Source organism: Dendrobates tinctorius, unplaced genomic scaffold (assembly GCF_039654945.1).
Source record: "Dendrobates tinctorius isolate UK_male_01 unplaced genomic scaffold, ASM3965494v1 ptg000006l, whole genome shotgun sequence".
In the NCBI taxonomy this organism is placed as follows: Eukaryota; Metazoa; Chordata; class Amphibia; order Anura; family Dendrobatidae; genus Dendrobates; species Dendrobates tinctorius.
Window position 1 is genome coordinate 12,596,568 of NW_027361674.1, and position 21,454 is coordinate 12,618,021.

The 21,454-nt window shown below is 44.0% G+C and overlaps 1 protein-coding gene across 2 annotated transcripts in view; it reads left to right on the forward strand.

The window, feature by feature from the left end:
* Nucleotides 1-21,454, forward strand: part of LOC141085415 (coiled-coil domain-containing protein 170-like) — a 169,015-nt gene that overhangs the window by 98,399 nt on the left and 49,162 nt on the right. For both annotated transcript variants that reach the window (XM_073570770.1, XM_073570777.1), the window contains 2 exons: nucleotides 1,184-1,501; nucleotides 6,032-6,232. In XM_073570770.1, the coding sequence (XP_073426871.1) occupies nucleotides 1,184-1,501; nucleotides 6,032-6,232 (519 nt within the window). The remainder of the gene's footprint in view (nucleotides 1-1,183; nucleotides 1,502-6,031; nucleotides 6,233-21,454) is intronic.

Sequence of the window (21,454 nt, forward strand, 5' to 3'; positions counted from 1 at the left end):
CCTCCTGAACCTGTGTTAGTCAAAGGCAATGTGGAATATCAGGTAGAGAAAATATTGGATTCTCGTTTGGTTAGATGGAGACTCCAGTATTTTGTCAAATGGAAGGGTTATGGTCAGGAGGATAATTTTTGGGTCTCTGCCTTTGATATTCATGCCAATAGATTGGTTTGTGCTTTTCACCGGGCCCATCCTGATCGGCCTCGTGGCGTGGATGAGGGTTCGGTGACCCCTCCTCAAGGGGGGTACTGTTGTGAGTTCATTCTCTGGTTCGGGAGGTGGTGCAGCTGGTTTGATCGGTGGAGATCTGCCACCTGATAATGAGGATGACGATTTGATCTCAGGATTCTCAGATTGGTTTTAAGACAGCCGACGCCCTATTCAGTTGCTGGTGATTCCTTCTGGCTTGTCAGCTCTTGGTTTTCAGCTCTGTTCCAGTCATCTAAAGCTAAGTTTTTCTGCTAATGTTCACACTTGATTTTGTTGGTCTATTCAGTTTTTTGTGTGGTCTGCCAGCCCCGGCTGGGGGCTGAGCTGAATTTCCACTCTTATTTATCAATATTTTGCCAATTGGCTTTTTGTCCCTTACTAGTTCAGTCTCTTTTTGCTCTGTCTCAGTATTCCAGAGTGCTGATATAGTGGGAGAAGTCTAGTGACTTCAGGGTTAATTTTACTATCAGAAGTGTTGGACATTATTTTTGTAGGGTTTTTTGCAGGTTGCAGACAGTTACTTGCCTTTCCTTTCCTGTCTAGTTAGTTTGGGCCCCATCATTTGCTCAGCCTATTTTCCTGCCTGTGTTTGTGCCTTCATCTTGTTTCACCGTCAATACATGTGTGGGGGCTATCTATTCCTTTGGGGTCTGCTCTGGGGCAGTTAGTTTTCCTTTTTCTTGCTTTAGGCTTATGTAGTTCTCCGGCCGTGACGAGGCGTCTAGGAACATTGTAGGCACGCTCCACGGCTACTGCTAGTTTTGTGGTAAGATTAGGGATCTGCAATCTGCATAGTTACCAACTTCTCTGGTTTTCTGTGGCTTAGCTTGTTTTGTTTTTTTCTCCTCGGTGACCCATTCATAACAGTAAAGCTTTCATGTACAGTGTCTTATTATACATAAAGTAAGATAAATATAAAAGACTATCATACGTCAAGCATTATTTTCATATAATGGTGTTCATTTTCCATTTATAGGAGAGAGATGACGCTGTTCTGTCCAGGAAGAATATCGAGCGAGAAAAAGAAATTCTACAAGAGAAACTGAAGGAGAACCATAAAGAATGGGGCAGTTTTCATCAGGAGCTGATGGAAAAGGAGAAGAAAATAAATGATCTGGAGAGGACTCTGCGTTCCTCAGATTACGAGACAAAAGCATCTCACAGCCTGCACCAAAGCTTCATAAGTCAGCTGGCTACAATCCTTAGTAATGGATTTACAACTGTGCCTAGGACAGAGGAAGCTGTAAAGGAGAGAATCCAAAACCTCTGCAGTGGGGAACAAACTTGGAGATCTGTGAGTAATATTCACAAGTCTGTAGTAATATATCATACTAATAACCTAAAGAGCACTGACTAGAGAAACATAGGCTTCAGCATAAAGGGTCTTTATCTGTATGACTTCTATATAACAGTGTGGACAAATTTGCTAAACTTTTAATTATTTCTTTTTTAATTTTCTTTGCTCCAGTGAATCTTAAAGGAGTTGTCTGATTTAGAAAACCCATTTTCATATACCCTACCACAAAGGTCTCCTTTTCAGGATTCATGTCTGTTTGCAAGAGCAGAGAGCAGCTACAAATATCATTTCCTGTATTTTTCAACACTTTCCCCCTCTGAAATCTCTATCTCTAATTCTCTGTTGTCTCTAAACCATTGGTTGGAGACTAGCTGCTATGATGTCACCTAAACACAGCAAACTAATACATGAGGATCACCTGCTCTTCTGTCTCTATGTAACACATGTTCAGAAGTGGCAACAGCATGGAGGACATTATACAGCCATACTGAGCAGTGTAACTATGAATCCAGCACTGGGGTGAGATACAACACTTACTACATAACCAGAGGAGCAAATTTGTGTGTCTCTCTGCTTGTCTGTTTTACTCTGTTTCTCACTCCTACATTTCCCTCTCACCAGTGATTTTAAAATTCAGCTGTAATCTGACACCTTAGTGCCCTGGCAGTCTCTCTTTTCTTGAGTAGAATGGATTTTTGACGTTTTTCATCTTAAATTATGAATTTGGGAGGCAGAATAAGGAGAACAAGTGAGGAAAGAAGCATATTTTTCTGATAACATAGTAACATAGTTTGTAAGGTTGAAAGAAGACTTTAAATCTTTAAGTCCATCTAGTTCAACCCATAGCCTAACATGCTGCTCCAGAGGAAAGCAAAAAAAACCCCACGTGGCAAACACTAAGCTCCACATTGGGGAAAAAAACTCCTTCCCGACTCCACATACGGCAATCATACTAGTTCCCCGGATCATTGCCCTATCAAGGAATCTAGTATATATAACCAGTAATAATATATTTTTCAAGAAAGGCATCCAGACCCTTCTTAAATTTTAGTAGTGACTCACTCATTACAACATCATACGGCAGAGAGTTCCATAGTCTCACTGCTCTTACAGTAAAGAATCTGCGTCTGTCCCCGTCTCTGGTCTAAGAATGAAAAGATCATTAGAAAGGTCTTTGTACTGTCCACTCATATATTTATACGTTGTAATAAGATCACCCCTAAGCCTTAATTTTTCCAAACTAAATAACCCCAAGTGTAATAACCTGTCTTGGAATTGCAGACCCCTCAGTGCTCTAATAACCTTGGTCGCTCTTCTATACACCCGCTCTAATTCAGCTATGTCTTTCTTATACACCGGAGACCTAAACTGTACACAGTATTCTAAGTGTGGTCGCACTAGTGACTTGTATAGAGTGTAAGATAGCGCTTACTGAACGTGTTGGGGGACACTCGCTTGGCAACGGAATTAATGCACACAGGATCATTTTCTCGCTTAAATAGTGAAACAGTCCATGCGGTTTATTTAGACTCAACATAAACCACCGTCGGCCATGCTACACATCACAGACCTAAGCACTTCATAGTACACAGCTTTAAGTCGCAGTCACTAAACACGCCGGACTGCTCTTTGTCCAGATACTGTGGGTGACCACACGCCGTGCCATTGTCTCTTTCACAGTTTTACTCCATGCCACACAATATTAGATTGCAGTCTCTAAACATGCTGGACCTCACTTCGTCCAGTAACCGTGGGTGCCTGCACAGTTCATTAACTGACCCTTGTCAGTGGACAGAGTCCCCCATACTCTAGGTTACCTTCTTGGAGCTCCGCTCCACATGCTGACCTCTTGTCAGTCCAAGCTTCTGGGGAAGCTGCCTAACTGGGATCACTGTCCCGGATGATGAATTGTACCACAGGCCAAACCCGACTGTCCAGACCCTCAGAAGCACGGTAGCTTCCCCACCACAGTTAGCTGACAAAGGCTCTGCAAGTACATGGTCTCACTCTGTTCTCTTCAGGAATATGGTCCACTCGCTGGACATTCCAACACAGAGACCTTCCAGGTCCAAGGCCTCACCATGTGCTCTTCAGGAACCTGGTCCACTTGCAGGATCTTCCAACACAGAGACCACCCAGGTACATGGCCTCACCATGTGCTCTTCAGGAATCCGGTCAACTCGCAGGACCTTCCAACACAGAGACCTGTCCTTCTTCAGGACCTTACAACACAGATCATGTGACCAAACTGTAGTCACATTTTGTAGCTGAAACCACCCCCATAGGTAGGAGGTGTGTGTGGTTAGCCAATTCCACCCAGCTCTCCAGCTAACCCTGTAAGCCCCACTTTATAAACAAAAACAAGGCTCGTAGAACTACAGGTCCCAGAGCAACATTTCCGGCTTACAGCGCAGAGGACCTTCTCCTCTGTGACACATACTGGCTTTTTACAACAATGCCGGTCACTGTCACGCAAGAGGTAAAATTATGTTCTCTTCATGAGCATCTATGCCTCTTTAAATGTATCCCATTTTTTTATTTGCCTCTGCAGCAGCTGCCTGACACTGGCCACTAAATGTGAGTTTGTCGTTCACCCATACACCCAGGTCTTTTTCAGTGACAGTTTTGCCCAGTGTATTACAATTAAGCACATAATTATACATCTCATTTCCTCTGCCCAAGTGCATGACCTCAAATTTATCCCCATTAAAGCTCATTTGCCATTAATCAGCCCAAGCTTCTAGTTTACATAAATCGACCTGTAATATATGGTAAAATTGTCCTCCTCTGTATTGATTACCCTGCAGAGTTTAGTTTAGTGTCATCTGCAAATATTGAAATTCTACTCTGTATGCCCCCACAAGGTCATTAATAAATATGTTAAAAAGAAACGGGCCCAATACAGACCCCTGTAGTACCCCACTCTTTACTGTGACCCAGTCCAAGTGTGCTTCAGCCTTTGCTTCCTATCCCTGAGACAGTTCTTAACCCACTTACGCATATTTTCCCCTATCCCCATTGCTCTCATTTTATGTATCCACCTTTTGTGTGGCACCGTATCAAAAGCTTTTGAAAAGTCCATATACACTAGTCGGGAACTTACCTCTTCATAGAAGCTTATCAGATTAGTTTGACAGGAACGGTCCCTCGTAAACCCATGTTGATATTGGGTAATGAGGTTATTCTTCTTCAGATATTCCAGTATAGCATCTCTTAGAAAACCCTCCAGGATTTTACCCACAGTAGAGTTAAGCTTACTGGCCTATAATTCCGAAGTTCAGTTTTTGTCCCCTTTTTGAATATTGGCAACAAATTTTCTATACACCAGTCCTGTCGTACAGACCCTATTATTATGGAATCTTTAAAGATTAAAAATAATCATCTATCTATGACTGTTCTTAATTCCTGCAATACTCAGGGGTGTATCCCATCCGGGCCCGGGGATTTGTCAACTATAGTGATTTTAAGACGCCGCCCTACTTCCTGCTGGGTTAAGCAGGTGACATTTAATGGAGAATTTTTGTTATCACTGATCATGTTGTTTGTCTGGGTATTTTCTTGTTTAAATACTGTTGAAAAAATTCATTTAGCATATTGGCTTTTTACTCATCCTCATCCACCATTTCCCCAGACTATTTTAAGGGGGCCAACACTATCATTTTTTAGTTTCTTACTATTTATGCAGTTAAGATATATTTCTTATATTTGCTTGTACTAATGATTTATGCAAATAGGGGGATCAGGGGCGATTTTCTTACTATTTATGCAGTTAAGATATATTTCTTATATTTGCTTGTACTAATGATTTATGCAAATAGGGGGATCAGTGGCGATGGCAAAGATCCTTGGTCAAATGGGGAATCCAGGAGTTATAAAAAAATTCCCTGGCCAGATGCATGTGAGGGGGCTCAGTTGTTGTAGTAGAAAAGATCTCTTGCCAAATGTGGGCTCAGGGGTGGTACAAAAAATCCTTGAACAAATGTAGGTTCTAGGGGTGCTTAAAAAAATCCCTGTCCAAATGGTGGCTCAGGGGTTGTAGAAATTATCTCTAGCCAAATGCCAAATGGGCATCTTGGGGGTGATGGCAAAGTTATTAACCAATCCTGGAGTGATTGCGGTACAAGGATTAATGCAGATGGAGAGGATCAATTAGGACAAAATCTTGAAATGCTAAATTTTAGAGGAGAGATTGCAAAAGTTTTTTGTAACGGAGATGAAGGAGAGAAATATAGCTTTTTTTTGTTTCCGACCACCTACGTAAAAAAATGAGGCGACTTTACAAATAGTCTTGACTAGAGATATCATTGTTTTAGGTATACAGCTCATGTCTCCATGGTGACAGACTACAAACAAACCCTGTGTAGTCTGGTTATAGATTATGTGTTACTTCTCTTCTTAATAATCTACAGACAGTAGAAGATGGGACATATTAAAGATAAGGAATAAATTATGGCGCCAGAACTCATTTAGTGTCATGATTTGTGTAGTGTGTAGCAATATCTAAGCTGTGATCTTTTATACACTTAGACATGTGAAGATCTGCAGCAGAAGATTGTTAAACTCAATAAACAAGTAGAGAAACAACTGGATCTGTATCAGGAGGCTGCGGCCAAGTCGTATAAAGCAGAAGAATTACTGCAGGAACAGCAGGATTCTATGAAACATTTAAAGGGTAAACTTGTGTCCGAGGAGCTGATCAAAGATGGCTTCAACATGGAGAGAAAAAAGGTAAGGCTCATATATAAGTAGAATGCCTGTTAACATTAACCTTATTCTTGCCACCCTACATCTACAAATTTGCAGCTTAGTGCATGTTATGTTACGCAAAGACTTTAAGAAAATGATGACTGCGGTATTTGCCCAAAAGCTTGAGAGCCACAGATTAAGGGGTATTCCAGGAAAAATGATAACTATTAGACTGGTGGGGTCCGTCCAAGTGATGAGACTTGGTGCCCCCTTGTTTAACTGGGACAAAGATCACTCATGCTTGATGACTAGATTCAAGTGGGGATCACAAGTCTACTGTTCTTGTGGATAAGTGATTACCAGAATACTGCTAAATTGGTACAACCCCCACTGATTGCCATACAGGTGATAACTAACTTGCTAGGCTTACCTCAGGTATGGGTGGCCAAACGGACCCCAGAATTGGTGCAGCAAGCAGGAAGGCACCTGGGAAGTGAAAACCAGGTAACACAGGACTCTCAGGAGCAACAGAACAGATGAAATGGAACCCAGCTCAGATGGAAGCAAGTTAAAGCACAGTGTGCACAGAAGGTGAAGTACACCAAACAGAAGTCTAGAGTCTCACTTTGAACACGAAGGTTAAATAAGATTAGGGAGATGATGTCACTGAGCCACACTGGGCAACCTGCAAAACCCGATGTGGAGCACAACAAAAGGGCAGCGGACTAAGGTGAAGAAAGCAGAGCCAGGAATACTGAGACGTGTGTAACATAGTTAAAACCGGAATACCTGTAACGCTATTGCTGGCACCCCTGCATGGTTCCCCTTACCCCTCCATGCAAGGATGCCGGCATACTCATCTCCCCGGCCGTGCAGCGTTGTCCCCGACGTGCTCCCTGTCTCCAGCTGTGTGCGCGTGCCACAGTTCCCGGTGGCGGGCCTAGTGCACGCACTGCACTCCCCTGCTCTTAAAGTGGCAGCGGGCACATAGGAAAATGTCTCTAACTAGTGGCTGGAAGGCATTTTGCAGTAGTGTGCACCTGCAAGATGGCTCCCAGCTAATAGCTGGGAGGCATCTTGTTTAAGAGGAACTGTGAAGAATGATACCGGAATTGCACCAACATGACGTTCCACAAAACCTGGGGACACATAAGGTCAGCTTGGCACAGTTTTGCACAGAGACCCCCTGTCCACAAGGGCCCAGGGAGGCACGGGGAGTGAGAGAAGGTGGCCTCGCAGTCGCTGACATGGCACCACACACGCTCAAAACCCAGATAGGCTGAGAAACAGAGCGCTGCCAGCCCAGTAGGACTGTCACCAGTTCCTCTTTAGATAATAGCCCGGGCTGTTAATGGGATTATATAGGGTCAGAAACCAGCCCTGGTACATGTGAAATTAAAAGCGAGAACACAGACGTGTGGATTTGTGGATCTAAATAAAAGTGCAGCCTAAGATTAAATTATATATTTAATCCCGTTAAAAGTACACTAGACAATACATTATATACACAATGGTCATACATAGACAATGGTCAAATATGCAAATACAGGTGAAGTAGAAAAGTATAAGCAGATGAATAATGTCAATTATTGGTGTCATGTTCGACCATGTGTGCTGGACGGCATGGGGTCATGGGGTGCCAGCTGGTTCCAGTTCCTCCCAGCACATTTCTCGACATGCCTCCTCCTTAGAAGTGAACAGCAAGCATGACAAAGAGAGGGACAAAGCACATGGTCTTTCTCAAGCCTTTAACACCTTGGTTGGTCAAACCCTTTTCTGTTCTCTTTGTGGTCCTTACCCCCCTCCTGAGAGTTTGTCGCTAAACCTTCCAAAACCTAAGAAAGATAATAACTTCGCAACGGAAGGTCATAGGATAGCGGTTATGGCTTCATCGGAACCGGCCGGGCCTATGTCACACTTGCAGATCAAACATGGCTTTGCTTGCCTCGGTTCTACTCCAAAATGTATTCGGTGCATGGCTAGGACATACGATAGCTCCATATTCTCCTTAAATCTCCTTTTGAAATCCTATCTGACTAGAGGAAGTTTGAATGAAGCAGTAGCACAGCTGGGTTCCACAGGTGGTCATCCTGTGTGAGCATGGATACTAGCTGATAAGGCTGGACCACCTGCTGAGCCAGGTGTCCTGTTATACCTACAGATACTGAAGGAGGATTGTAAGCTGCCATTAAATCCCCCATATTCTTCACAGGCACCCCAATAGATGTGTGTCTCTTCGAGTATTCCATGTATCCGAACTGTCCTAACAGTCTCTGAATCAGCCCTGTCTGAGTCTCCGTGTCAGTAACCTTTCTGGATCCTGAACCCATTAGAGAATCCTTTCCGTGTCTACGTATCTGACCCCTGGGGCAGCAGCTGCAGTATTGGGGACTGCCTAGGAGTGGTACCTGGCAGCTACCTGCAGCCAAGCCTGACTACACCATCAGGAGCTCCAGTGAACAGAAGGTAGCCACTTAGCTCCACTCCTCCTATGTAAGCTCGACCCCATGGCTCAGTGGGTCCATGAACCACGTGCGCCACCTGCATGCTTAACAATACAATTTTAATCTGCACTCTTGGAGGCTTTTAGAACCTCTGCTATCCTTATTCCACACTGTTAGATCTTTGGACATCTAAGGCTACATTTACACTACGTTTCCAGTGTATTTAATTGTGGTGAATGTACTTGTATGCCTCAATTCACTCACTAAGGAACAAAATAGCGTATTTTTAGCCTCGAGTGAGTATATGTAGGTATAACTTTCATAATACTTTATGTAATATTGCAGTCTACTGCACTGTTTCTTACAGAGACATTCTGCAAGAAGTGTTTACCATATGGCACTAGTGTTATTTTCTTTTTAACTCTGGAACCTATAATTGTTGTACAAACACATAAGTGTTGCTGATTGGGTGATTGACTTGAACCATTAGTTGCTTTTACATTTTATATGTAATAAAATCAAGTGTGCCACATATAGATGAGCAAATAAATTTGCAAGATACTGGTCCAGCGAACAGGTCATTATTCCATGCCCACCAGTTTGACCAAAGCCCTGCGGCCCACCTTCTACCAGTTCGTAAATGTAAAGTTTGCAGGGGTAGCTGGTTACGTGGGTGCAGCACTGGTGTCCTCATTGTAGATGATGCCCGAGGCGAATGAGATGGCTCATAATATTCATGTTGTGTGCAATTTTGCATCCTTAATAAACAGGTAAAGAAATGAAATTCAGTTCTTAGTACAAATGCAGATTTAACCACCCTGGAATTATTCTAGGAACACTTTCTTTGTACCAGCATTTCTTAGAATGACCCTCCATAAATAAGCTGATCATGGGATTTTAGCAATAATTTGTGGGGTAACTGAGTGAAAATTGTTTCATTTCACCACAGCGCCATCACAGGGAAAATGTGGCATTACATGGAATTTTTGCACTTGGCAGGCTGTCTAAGTTATGCAAAGACTGGCTCGGCCCTCCAGAGAGAAAACCTCTTTGTAACGGCTCTGCTCTCCAGGTAATTTATGGAGGACCTCAATAAGGACCAGTTAATTCACAATGCCTTAAAAGGATATTTGAAAATAGGTTTTGTAAAATATGGGTCTGTTGCTGGATGAGGTGACAAAGAAAAATTATTTTTCAACACAGCCCTTTAAGAATATTAAATTTAAAGTGGCAATACCGAAGGCAACCAATGTAATATAATGAAAAAGAGAGCTTGATCATATTCCAAAAATATAACCACCTCAATGCCAACTTGCAACGGTATTGCGGTCTGGTTGGGACAGAAGCGCACAATAGGGCAATACTGCAAGAGAAATGAGAAAGGTGAGAGTGATATTCACCTGGAGTGGTCTTGTATGGACAGAAAGCCATTAAGACCCTTAGATTCTGCAGCTGCAACCCAGAGACAGGAGAAAAAATTTTCCAGTCCGGCACAGAAGCACGTTGGTATAATGAAAACCTTAAGGCTGTGTGCACAAGTTGCGGATTTTGATATGGATCCCCAGCGTTTTTGGATGTGCGAAATTGCATCAAATTCACAGTGTACTGCACAACCAATGTTAGTCAATGGGAAACTCAGAATTTGTGTGCACATGCTGCGGAAAAATACAAGCAGATTTTCAGCGTTTTATTTTTCGCAGCATGTGCACCCATTGACTTCCACTGAGTCAGTCAAATCCGCTGCAAAACCGCAGGTGTAAAAAGATTTTGCGGTTTTGCTGCGGAGTTGTGTGCAAGAAATGCTGCAGATAGGGAGGCGGAAGAGTGTGGGCGGAGACTATATGTGTACAGAGAATGTGTGCGGGTCTGTCTGCAGGTGTCTGTGTTTATCTGTGTGTGCAGATGTCTACGGGTGTCTGCGGGGGTTTTTTAGGTGTGTGCGGGTCTGTGTGTGTGTGTGAGTCTGTGTGTAGGCAGGCATCGTCCGATGGGACTACTAGTCCCATCCGGCTATGTCTGCTACAGTGACAGCATTAGCTGATGATGGGATAGTAGTAGTCCCATCACCCGGCTACTGTGTTGAATAGTAAAACAAAACATATATACACATACAGTACATACTCACCAAACAGCTAATCCCCGACGCCCTCAATCGCCTGCAAAAAAATAAACCAACAGTATACTTCCTTGTTCCATGCCATCCATTTAATAACGAGTATCCCACGTCGATCTCCGGTGTAGAGCTGTCACATCGGGAGATGTGACCGTTTTACAGGGGCTCCGGTGTAAAATGACCGGAGGTAATCCTCTGCAGTGTATTCTAGAGGTCACCTGAGTTCATGCTGTCACTTGCGGCACTCCTGTGTGAGAAAATTCTCACTGTTAATGGAAAAAGAAAAAGCAATAGACCATATAAATGGGGATCAGCATGGAATATATTCGATAATAGAAGAATTTTTTATTAAGTACAAGAACACCAAAAAAACTCTCATTAAAAACATTTTAAAAAGTCACACATGTGACATACACAACAAAATCATGTGCTCATTATAAAGCTACAGCCCCAAAACAGTAGACATGTGCCCATATAATCAAAACAAAGCATCAACAGATACAATAAATAATAGGTAATAGATACTATTACCCCATATGCCACCGCCACAGCGCAGTGGGAAGAGAAAGGATAAGTGCCGGAATTGGCACATCTTAAAAATGCGCCATTTTTGGGGCTGCTGTGAGGTGGTGTTTGTAGCTGGGGGGCCAATATCCATGGCCCCTTCCTAGGCTATTAATATCAGCCCGCAGATGTCTGCATAGCCTTTTCTAGCTATTAATTATAGGGGTATCCCCACATCATTTTTTGGGGGCTCCCCTATTTTAATAGCCATTAAAGGCTAAATATACAGTTGTGAGCTGATATTAATAGCCTGGGAAGATTCATGGGTATTACCCCCTTCTCAGGCTATAAACATCTGCCCCCAGTCATTGGCTTTCCCTGTTCTGGCTTTAAAAATTGCGTGGGAGCCCACACAATTTTTTTTCCCCTTTTTTTTTTAAAATTAAACAGATATTGCATTTAAGACCAGGGTCACACTTGCGAGAAACTCGCACGAGTCTCATACCTCAATACCCGACACTGCAGTGCCTATAGAGTTATCTATGTCAATATATCTATAGATACTCACTTATATTTGTTTTGTGTGTGGAGTATGTAAAAGAAGAGGTTGGACAAAGAAATAACATCACAATTTTTTTTGTTAAATAACAGATCTTTATTTAGCTTACAAAAACGCATACAAATCCGCATGAAAAAAATGCATGAAAATCCGCATCAAAAACGCGCAGATTTTCAACTGCGTTTTCTGCCAAGAGAGGAAGAATCTGGGCAGAAAATTCCACAGGCAAATCCACAATGTGTGCACATAGCCTAATTTAACACCTTTGAGGATTCTTCATTTCTGCAAGTGAAGCCTAGGTACTCTGACCTTTCAATTAAAGTGAATTTGCAATGGTGGACTCACATCTTCACCTCCTTAAAGGGGTTGTTTCAACTTCTTAAATGGGCAACAGACAACTTTGCAATTTACTACTTAACCCCTTCCTGACATCCGACGTACTATCCCGTCCATGGGACCCGGGCCCCTATGCCCATGGACGGGATAGTACGTCTACCGCGATCAGCGGCGCCCACATCAGGGGCTCTCCAAATGCAACATGGCGTCTGATCTCAATTCCAGCCAATTCTGAGTTGAAAAAGTCAAATGGTGCGCCTTCCCTTCCAAGCTCTGCCATGCGCCCAAACAGTGTTTTACCCCCACATGTAGGGTATCAGCCTACTCAGGACAAATTGCAAAACAATTTTTGGGGTCCAATTTCTCCTGTTACCCTTAAGAAAATAAAAAATTGGGGGCAAAAATATCATTTTTGTGGAAAAAAATGATTTTTTTATTTTCACGTCCGAGCGTTATAAACTTCTGTGAAGCACTTGGGGGTTCAAAGTGCTCACCACACATCTAGATAAGTTCCGTGGGGGGTCTAGTGTCCAAAATGGGGTCATTTGTGGGGAGTTTCAATAGTTTAGGTACATCAGGGGCTCTCCAAACGCACATGACACCCGCAGACCATTCCATCAAAGTCTGCATTCCAAAACGTCACTGCTTCCCTTCCGAGCCCCGACGTGTGTCCATACAGTAGTTTTCTCCCACATATGGGGTGTCAGCGTACTCATGACAAATAGGACAACAACTTTTGGGGTCCAATTTCTCCTGTTACCCTTGGGAAAATGAAAAAATTGGGGACTAATTGATCATATTTGTGGAAAAAATACGATTTTTTTATTTTCATTCCCAGGCATTATAAACTTCTGTGAAGCCCTTGGGGGTTCAAAGTGCTCACCACACATCTAGATAAGTTCCTTAGGGGGTCTCGTTTCCAAAATGGGGTCATTTGTGGGGGTTTCCACTGTTTAGGTACATTGGGGGCTCTCCAAAGGCAACATGACACCCGCAGAACATTCCCTCAAAGTCTGCATTCCAAAACGTCACTACTTCCCTTCCGAGCCCCGACGTGTGTCCATACAGTAGTTTTCTCCCACATATGGGGCATCAGCGTACTCAGGACAAATTGGACAACAACTTTTGGGGTTCAATTTCTCCTGTTACCCTTGGGAAAATAAAAAAATTGGGGACTAATTGATCATGTTTTGTGGGAAAAAATACGATTTTTTTATTTTCATGCCCTGGCATTATAAACTTCTGTGACGCCCTTGGGGGTTCAAAGTGCTCACCTCACATCTAGATAAGTTCCTTAGGGGGTCTAGTTTTCAAAATGGGGTCATTTGTGGGGGTTTTCCACTGTTTAGGTACATTAGGGGCTCTCCAAAGGCAACATGACACCCGCAGACCATTCCATCAAAGTCTGCATTCCAAAACGTCACTACTTCCCTTCGGAGCCCCGACGTGTGCCCATACAGTAGTTTTCTCCCACATATGGGGTATCAGCATACTCAGGACAAATTGGACAACAACTTTTGGGGTCCAATTTCTCCTGGTACCCTTGGGAAAATAAAAAAATGGTGACTAAAAGATCATGTTTGTGGAAAAAATACAAATTTTTTATTTTCACGCCCGGGCGTTATAAACTTCTGTGAAGCACTGGGGGGTTCAAAGTGCTCACCACACATCTAGATAAGTTCCTTGGGGGGTCTAGTTTACAAAATGGTGTCATTTGTGGGGGGTTTCCACTGTTTAGGTACATCAGGGGTTTTCCAATCGCGACATGGTGTCCGATCTCAATTCCAGCCAAAAACGTCAAATGGCGCTGCTTCCCTTCCGAGCTCTGCCATGCGCCCAAATAGTGGTTTACCCCACATGTGGGGTATCAGCGTACTCAGGACAAATTGCACAATAACTTTTAGGGTCCTGTTACCCTTGGAAAAATAAGAATTGAGGGTAAAAATATCATTTTTGTGGAAAAAATGTGATTTTTTAATTGTACGGCTTTATGTTATAAACTTCTGTGAAGCCCTTGGGGGTTCAAAGTTCTCACCACACATCTAGATAAGTTCCTTAGGGGGTCTCGTTTCCAAAATGGGGTCATTTGTGGGGATTTCCACTGTTTAGGTACATTAGGGGCTCTCCAAAGGCAACATGACACCCGCAGACCATTCCATCAAAGTCTGCATTCCAAAACGTCACTACTTCCCTTCCGAGCCCTGACGTGTGTCCATACAGTAGTTTTCTCCCACATATGGGGTGTCAGCGTACTCAGGACAACATCTTTTGGGGTTCAATTTCTCCTGTTACCCTTGGGAAAATAAAAAAATTGGGGACTAATTGATCATGTTTGTGGAAAAAATAAGATTTTTTTATTTTCATGCCCTGGCATTATAAACTTCTGTGAAGCCCTTGGGGGTTCAAAGTGCTCTCCTCACATCTAGATAAGTTCCTTAGGGTGTCTAGTTTTCACAATAGGGTCACTTGTGGGGGGTTTCCACTGTTTAGGTACATTAGGGGCTCTCCAAAGGCAACATGACACCCGCAGACCATTCCATCAAAGTCTGCATTCCAAAACGTCACTACTTCCCTTCCGAGCCCTGACGTGTGCCCATACAGTAGTTTTCTCCCACATATGGGGTATCAGCATACTCAGGACAAATTGAACAACAACTTTTGGGGTTCAATTTCTCCTGTTACCCTTGGGAAAATAAAAAAATTGGGGACTAATTGATCATGTTTTGTGGAAAAAATACGATTTTTTTATTTTCATGCCCTGGCATTATAAACTTCTGTGACGCCCTTGGGGGTTCAAAGTGCTCACCTCACATCTAGATAAGTTCCTTAGGGGGTCTAGTTTTCAAAATGGGGTCATTTGTGGGGGGTTTCCACTGTTTAGGTACATTAGGGGCTCTCCAAAGGCAACATGACTCCCGCAGACCATTCCATCAAAGTCTGCATTCCAAAACGTCACTACTTCCCTTCCGAGCCCCGACGTGTGCCCATACAGTAGTTTTCTCCCACATTTGGGGTATCAGCATACTCAGGACAAATTGGACAACAACTTTTGGGGTCCAATTTCTCCTGGTACCCTTGGGAAAATAAAAAAATGGTGACTAAAAGATCATGTTTGTGGAAAAAATACAATTTTTTTATTTTCACGCCCGGGCGTTATAAACTTCTGTGAAGCACTGGGGGGTTCAAAGTGCTCACCACACATCTAGATAAGTTCCTTGGGGGGTCTAGTTTACAAAATGGTGTCATTTGTGGGGGGTTTCCACTGTTTAGGTACATCAGGGGTTTTCCAATCGCGACATGGTGTCCGATCTCAATTCCAGCCAAAAACGTCAAATGGCGCTGCTTCCCTTCCGAGCTCTGCCATGCGCCCAAATAGTGGTTTACCCCACATGTGGGGTATCAGCGTACTCAGGACAAATTGCACAATAACTTTTAGGGTCCTGTTACCCTTGGAAAAATAAGAATTGAGGGTAAAAATATCATTTTTGTGGAAAAAATGTGATTTTTTAATTGTACGGCTTTATGTTATAAACTTCTGTGAAGCCCTTGGGGGTTCAAAGTTCTCACCACACATCTAGATAAGTTCCTTAGGGGGTCTCGTTTCCAAAATGGGGTCATTTGTGGGGATTTCCACTGTTTAGGTACATTAGGGGCTCTCCAAAGGCAACATGACACCCGCAGACCATTCCATCAAAGTCTGCATTCCAAAACGTCACTACTTCCCTTCCGAGCCCTGACGTGTGTCCATACAGTAGTTTTCTCCCACATATGGGGTGTCAGCGTACTCAGGACAACATCTTTTGGGGTTCAATTTCTCCTGTTACCCTTGGGAAAATAAAAAAATTGGGGACTAATTGATCATGTTTGTGGAAAAAATAAGATTTTTTTATTTTCATGCCCTGGCATTATAAACTTCTGTGAAGCCCTTGGGGGTTCAAAGTGCTCTCCTCACATCTAGATAAGTTCCTTAGGGTGTCTAGTTTTCACAATAGGGTCACTTGTGGGGGGTTTCCACTGTTTAGGTACATTAGGGGCTCTCCAAAGGCAACATGACACCCGCAGACCATTCCATCAAAGTCTGCATTCCAAAACGTCACTACTTCCCTTCCGAGCCCTGACGTGTGCCCATACAGTAGTTTTCTCCCACATATGGGGTATCAGCATACTCAGGACAAATTGAACAACAACTTTTGGGGTTCAATTTCTCCTGTTACCCTTGGGAAAATAAAAAAATTGGGGACTAATTGATCATGTTTTGTGGAAAAAATACGATTTTTTTATTTTCATGCCCTGGCATTATAAACTTCTGTGACGCCCTTGGGGGTTCAAAGTGCTCACCTCACATCTAGATAAGTTCCTTAGGGGGTCTAGTTTTCAAAATGGGGTCATTTGTGGGGGGTTTCCACTGTTTAGGTACATTAGGGGCTCTCCAAAGGCAACATGACTCCCGCAGACCATTCCATCAAAGTCTGCATTCCAAAACGTCACTACTTCCCTTCCGAGCCCCGACGTGTGCCCATACAGTAGTTTTCTCCCACATTTGGGGTATCAGCATACTCAGGACAAATTGGACAACAACTTTTGGGGTCCAATTTCTCCTGGTACCCTTGGGAAAATAAAAAAATGGTGACTAAAAGATCATGTTTGTGGAAAAAATACAATTTTTTTATTTTCACGCCCGGGCGTTATAAACTTCTGTGAAGCACTGGGGGGTTCAAAGTGCTCACCACACATCTAGATAAGTTCCTTGGGGGGTCTAGTTTACAAAATGGTGTCATTTGTGGGGGGTTTCCACTGTTTAGGTACATCAGGGGTTTTCCAATCGCGACATGGTGTCCGATCTCAATTCCAGCCAAAAACGTCAAATGGCGCTGCTTCCCTTCCGAGCTCTGCCATGCGCCCAAATAGTGGTTTACCCCACATGTGGGGTATCAGCATACTCAGGACAAATTGCACAATAACTTTTAGGGTCCTGTTACCCTTGGAAAAATAAGAATTGAGGGTGAAAAGATCATTTTTGTGGAAAAAATGTGATTTTTTAATTGTACGGCTTTATGTTATAAACTTCTGTGAAGCCCTTGGGGGTTCAAAGTTCTCACCACACATCTAGATAAGTTCCTTAGGGGGTCTAGTTTCCAAAATGGTGTCATTTGTGGGGGGTTTCCACTGTTTTGGTACATCAGGGGTTTTCCAATCACGACATGGTGTCCGATCTCAATTCCAGCCAAAAACGTCAAATGGCGCTGCTTCCCTTCCGAGCTCTGCCATGCGCCCAAATAGTGGTTTACCCCCACATGTGGGGTATCAGCGTACTCAGGACAAATTGCACAATAACTTTTAGGGTCCTGTTACCCTTGGAAAAATAAGAATTGAGGGTGAAAAGATCATTTTTGTGGAAAAAATATGATTTTTTTAATTGTACCGCTGTACGTTATAAACTTCTGTAAAGCCCTTGTGGGTTCAAAGTTCTCACCACATATCTAGATAAGTTCTTTGGGGGGTCTAGTTTCCAAAATGGGGTCACTTGTAGGGGGTTTCCACTGTTTAGGTACATCAGGGACTCTCCAAACGTGACATGGCGTCCGATCTGAATTCCAGCCAATTTTGCATTGAAAAAGTCAAACGGCGCTCCTTCCATTCTGAGCTCTGCCATGCGCCGAAACAGTCGTCCCCCCCCACATATCAGGTATCAGCGTACTCAGGACAAATTGCACAATAGCTTTTGCAGTCCAATTTCTCCTGTTGCCCTTGGTAAAATAAAAAAAATTGAACCTGAAGTATTTTTTTGTGAAAAAAGTTAGATGTTCATTTTTTTTTAAATATTCAAAAAAATTCCTGTGACGCACCTACAGGGTTAATAAACTTCTTGAATGTGGTTTTGAGCACCTTAAGGGGTGCAGTTTTTAGAATGGTGTCACTTTTGGGTATTTTCTATCATATAGACCCCTCAAAGTGGCTTCAAATGTGATGTGGTCCTAAAAATAAAATGGTGTTGTAAAAATGAGAAATCGCTGGTCAACTTTTAACCCTTATAACTTCCTAACAAAAAAAAATTTTGGTTCCAAAATTGTGCTGATGTAAAGTAAACATGTGGAAAATGTTAGTTATCAAGTTTTTTTGTGTGCCGTATCTCTGTGATTTAAGGGCATAAAAATTCAAAGTTGGAAAATTGCGAAATTTTCAAAATTTTCGCCAAATTTCCGTTTTTCTCACAAATAAACGGAAGTTATTTGAATGAAATTTTACCACTAACATGAAGTACAATATGTCACGAGAAAACAGTGTCTGAATCAACGGGATCCATGGAAACGTTCCAGAGTTATGACCTCATAAATGTACAGTGGTCAGAATTGTAAAAATTGGCCCGGTCATGAACGTGCAAACCACCCTTGGGGGTGAAGGGGTTAATAAAAATCCTCTCCATTCTAAAAACAAATGAAGCCATTTTTAATTTTATAGTTTACTGTTCGTTTCCAAGATTATGGCCACCTCGGTACTCATACCATAAGAATACAGCCTTCCCAAAACCTGTCCGATGACAAATGCACTAGCAGAATGCAGGATGCCCCCACTGATAAAGGTAAGGGCAGCCCAGGTGCAAACTACTGATAAAAATAGCCACTGTGGTGTAGTTAACACTATGTCAGCTAGGGGGCACTGTGTGGGTGTCTCAGGACGGGTGTACAGGCACATTCAGTGTGGTAACAGGAGCAGGGTCCTAAATGACCATTATGGGTCTCAAGGTGGGTGGCCTTGGGATGCAGGCTCCAGGGTGTATTGATCAGCAGAGGTACTGCTGATCTTTCTGTTACACTGTGTCAGGGAAGCCTGTGTGTGTCTATACATCCTTTAGTGATGTCATAGCCATGTGATCCCCTTTGGGTGTGGTTACAGGGCTATGTAATTGAGGTGTTTGGCACATGTGAGAGTGTGAGAGTGAGTCTGTCTGAGTGTGGACAGACTTCCATGTGTCCAGGTGGGATACTACAGAGAGTGTATATGGGGAGGACTACAGCTCCCAGCATGTGCTGAGACTCTCAGTCCGAGTCTGAAGCCACGGACATTTCTGTTCCTTTGCCTGAAGTGAAGGTTACATTTCAGTGTTATGCTGTCTATGGTTTATGGAGTAATAAACCTGGTGAAATTTTAAAGGAACGTGCCTCATGTTTGTCTCCCGCTGCACCTAAGCAAGTCGAATCCCTACAATTGGTGACAGACTGCGGGCAGCGATTCCCAGAAGCACGTGTGGCAGCGCTGGCGATTCTGAGCCAGGAGAGCAGACGGTCTGACAACCGTGAGTAATACTGACCGAGGTCAGAGAAAGTGACTGTATTAATATTTGTGGGATACCTCTGAGGAGAAGAGGCGTCCAGGAACCTGTGTGGTCGACACAGGTAACAGACAGGAGTCTGTGTTGCACTGACCAGGGTCAGTGAGAGACTGTGTTCCTGGAGGGGTCAGTGAGCAAGGTCCTGGAGGGTCAGTGTTGGGAGGTTCTGGGAGAGGAATCGGATCCCTGGAACACGTGCTATGACCTTGGACCTGGTGAGGCGTGTGTTGGGCAGTCTCAGGCGGAGACGGATGTCCTGAAGAGCACCCGCTGAGCCCCTGGACCTGGTGAGGCTGGTGTGTTGGGAGACCCTGGGAGGAGGGTCGGCTCCCTGAATAGCACCCGGTGTGCCCTGTGTGTTGGACGGTCTCAGGTGGAGACGGTACGTCCTGAGTGGCACACGAACAGGACATGTGAGAGACTGTGCATGTGTTTTTTTTCTTTTTTTTTTTCTTTTTCTCTGCAAAACCTGAAGGTGCTTGCTGTGGCTCAGTGGGGTCACGAAGGTCTCGCAGCACAAGGACCTGGTGTTTTCTTTAAGGGATCTGCCCTGGGAGCATTGGTAGCAGACGCTGTCTGTCTACACCATCCTGCTGCAGCTTTATTGCATGTGACTAAGCGGATACAGTAGTTGTGGCTTTACACAACTATTGAGGGGTGACAAGCGGTTTCCGGTAACCTGGCGGGGTTAAGAAGGGGACAAGCGGCTTCTGGTGGATCGGTGGGTCCACGAAGACTGCGCAGCAGGAGCTGCAGTGACACCAGCCGCTGTGTATGTGTGTGAACAGCAGCTGGAGGTGCCGGTGATCAGTGACAGCAGGAGCTGTGGTGGTGCCAACAAAGACTTGTGTGGTATCGTTAAAAGACAAACTGTACTGTGTGAACTGTGGCATAAGAAGTTCTGCAGAACGGACATGGGGAAATCCCAAAAGGGGGCGGTGACCCAAAAGGGAGTGGTAACCAAAAAAGGGGTGGAGTCCCAAAAGGGGGCGGTGACACAAATTGGAGTGGTAACCCAAAAAGGGGTGGAGTCACAAAAGGGGGCGGTGACCCAAATTGGAGTGGTAACCCAAAAAGGGGTGGGGTCCCAAAAGGGGGCAGTGACCCAAATTGGAGTGGCAACCCAAAGTGGGGTGGTGGTCCAGAAAGTGGCCAAGTGTGAAGAAGTGACAGCACTGGGTGACTCAGTAGGTATGTCTGGAGTACCGCAGTGTATGTGCAGGTCTTTTTCAGAATGTGGAATATCCTTTCCGGGTAGTAATGATGGGCCACAGATGTGTACAGTGATGCTGCACCGGGAAGGAGCCTTTGGTCGGCTGGACTCAGAGAGTCAGGTGACTCTGACAGGAACGCCTCTCGTTTTCTCTCTGACCGAGAAAAACGTCAGGGTTCGCTGTAAACACGGGGTCACGGTGAACTACGCAGTAGACACAGTAGTGTTTGAGGGGACCAAAGGTGGTGAGTGCCAAGGTAGAGGGATACCACGGGACTTAGTCTATGCCTGGGAGAGGGGCCGGGACTTTCTTTTGTTTGATGACATTTGGTCGGATGATGGAGATGCTTCGACTGTGGGGCCAGCGGACACTGAGACAGGGACGGCTCCTGACATGGACAGGTCAGAGGTAGAACTGACCAGAGGAAGAAGTACATCTGCCCAACTGACGGACCTGACGTCTCGTGATAAGACAGATGGTGGGCTGGAAGATGAGACTACTGGACTAGACACATTGGTGCTGGACGGTAACTGGAGGGTTCACTCGACTGGTGTGACTGACCCAGTGGTACCCTTTGATGATATAATTAAAGAGGTAGTGGTGAGACACTTGCTGGCCAAAAGAGAACAAGATCATGAGATACAGCTTATAAAGGAGACTGTAACAGAACATGTCGAACGGGAAAGAGTCCTAAGGCAAGCAGCTGAGCACAGAGTGGATGAGCTGGAGAAGGAAGTCTCTGACCTCAGAGGTCACCCGTCAGC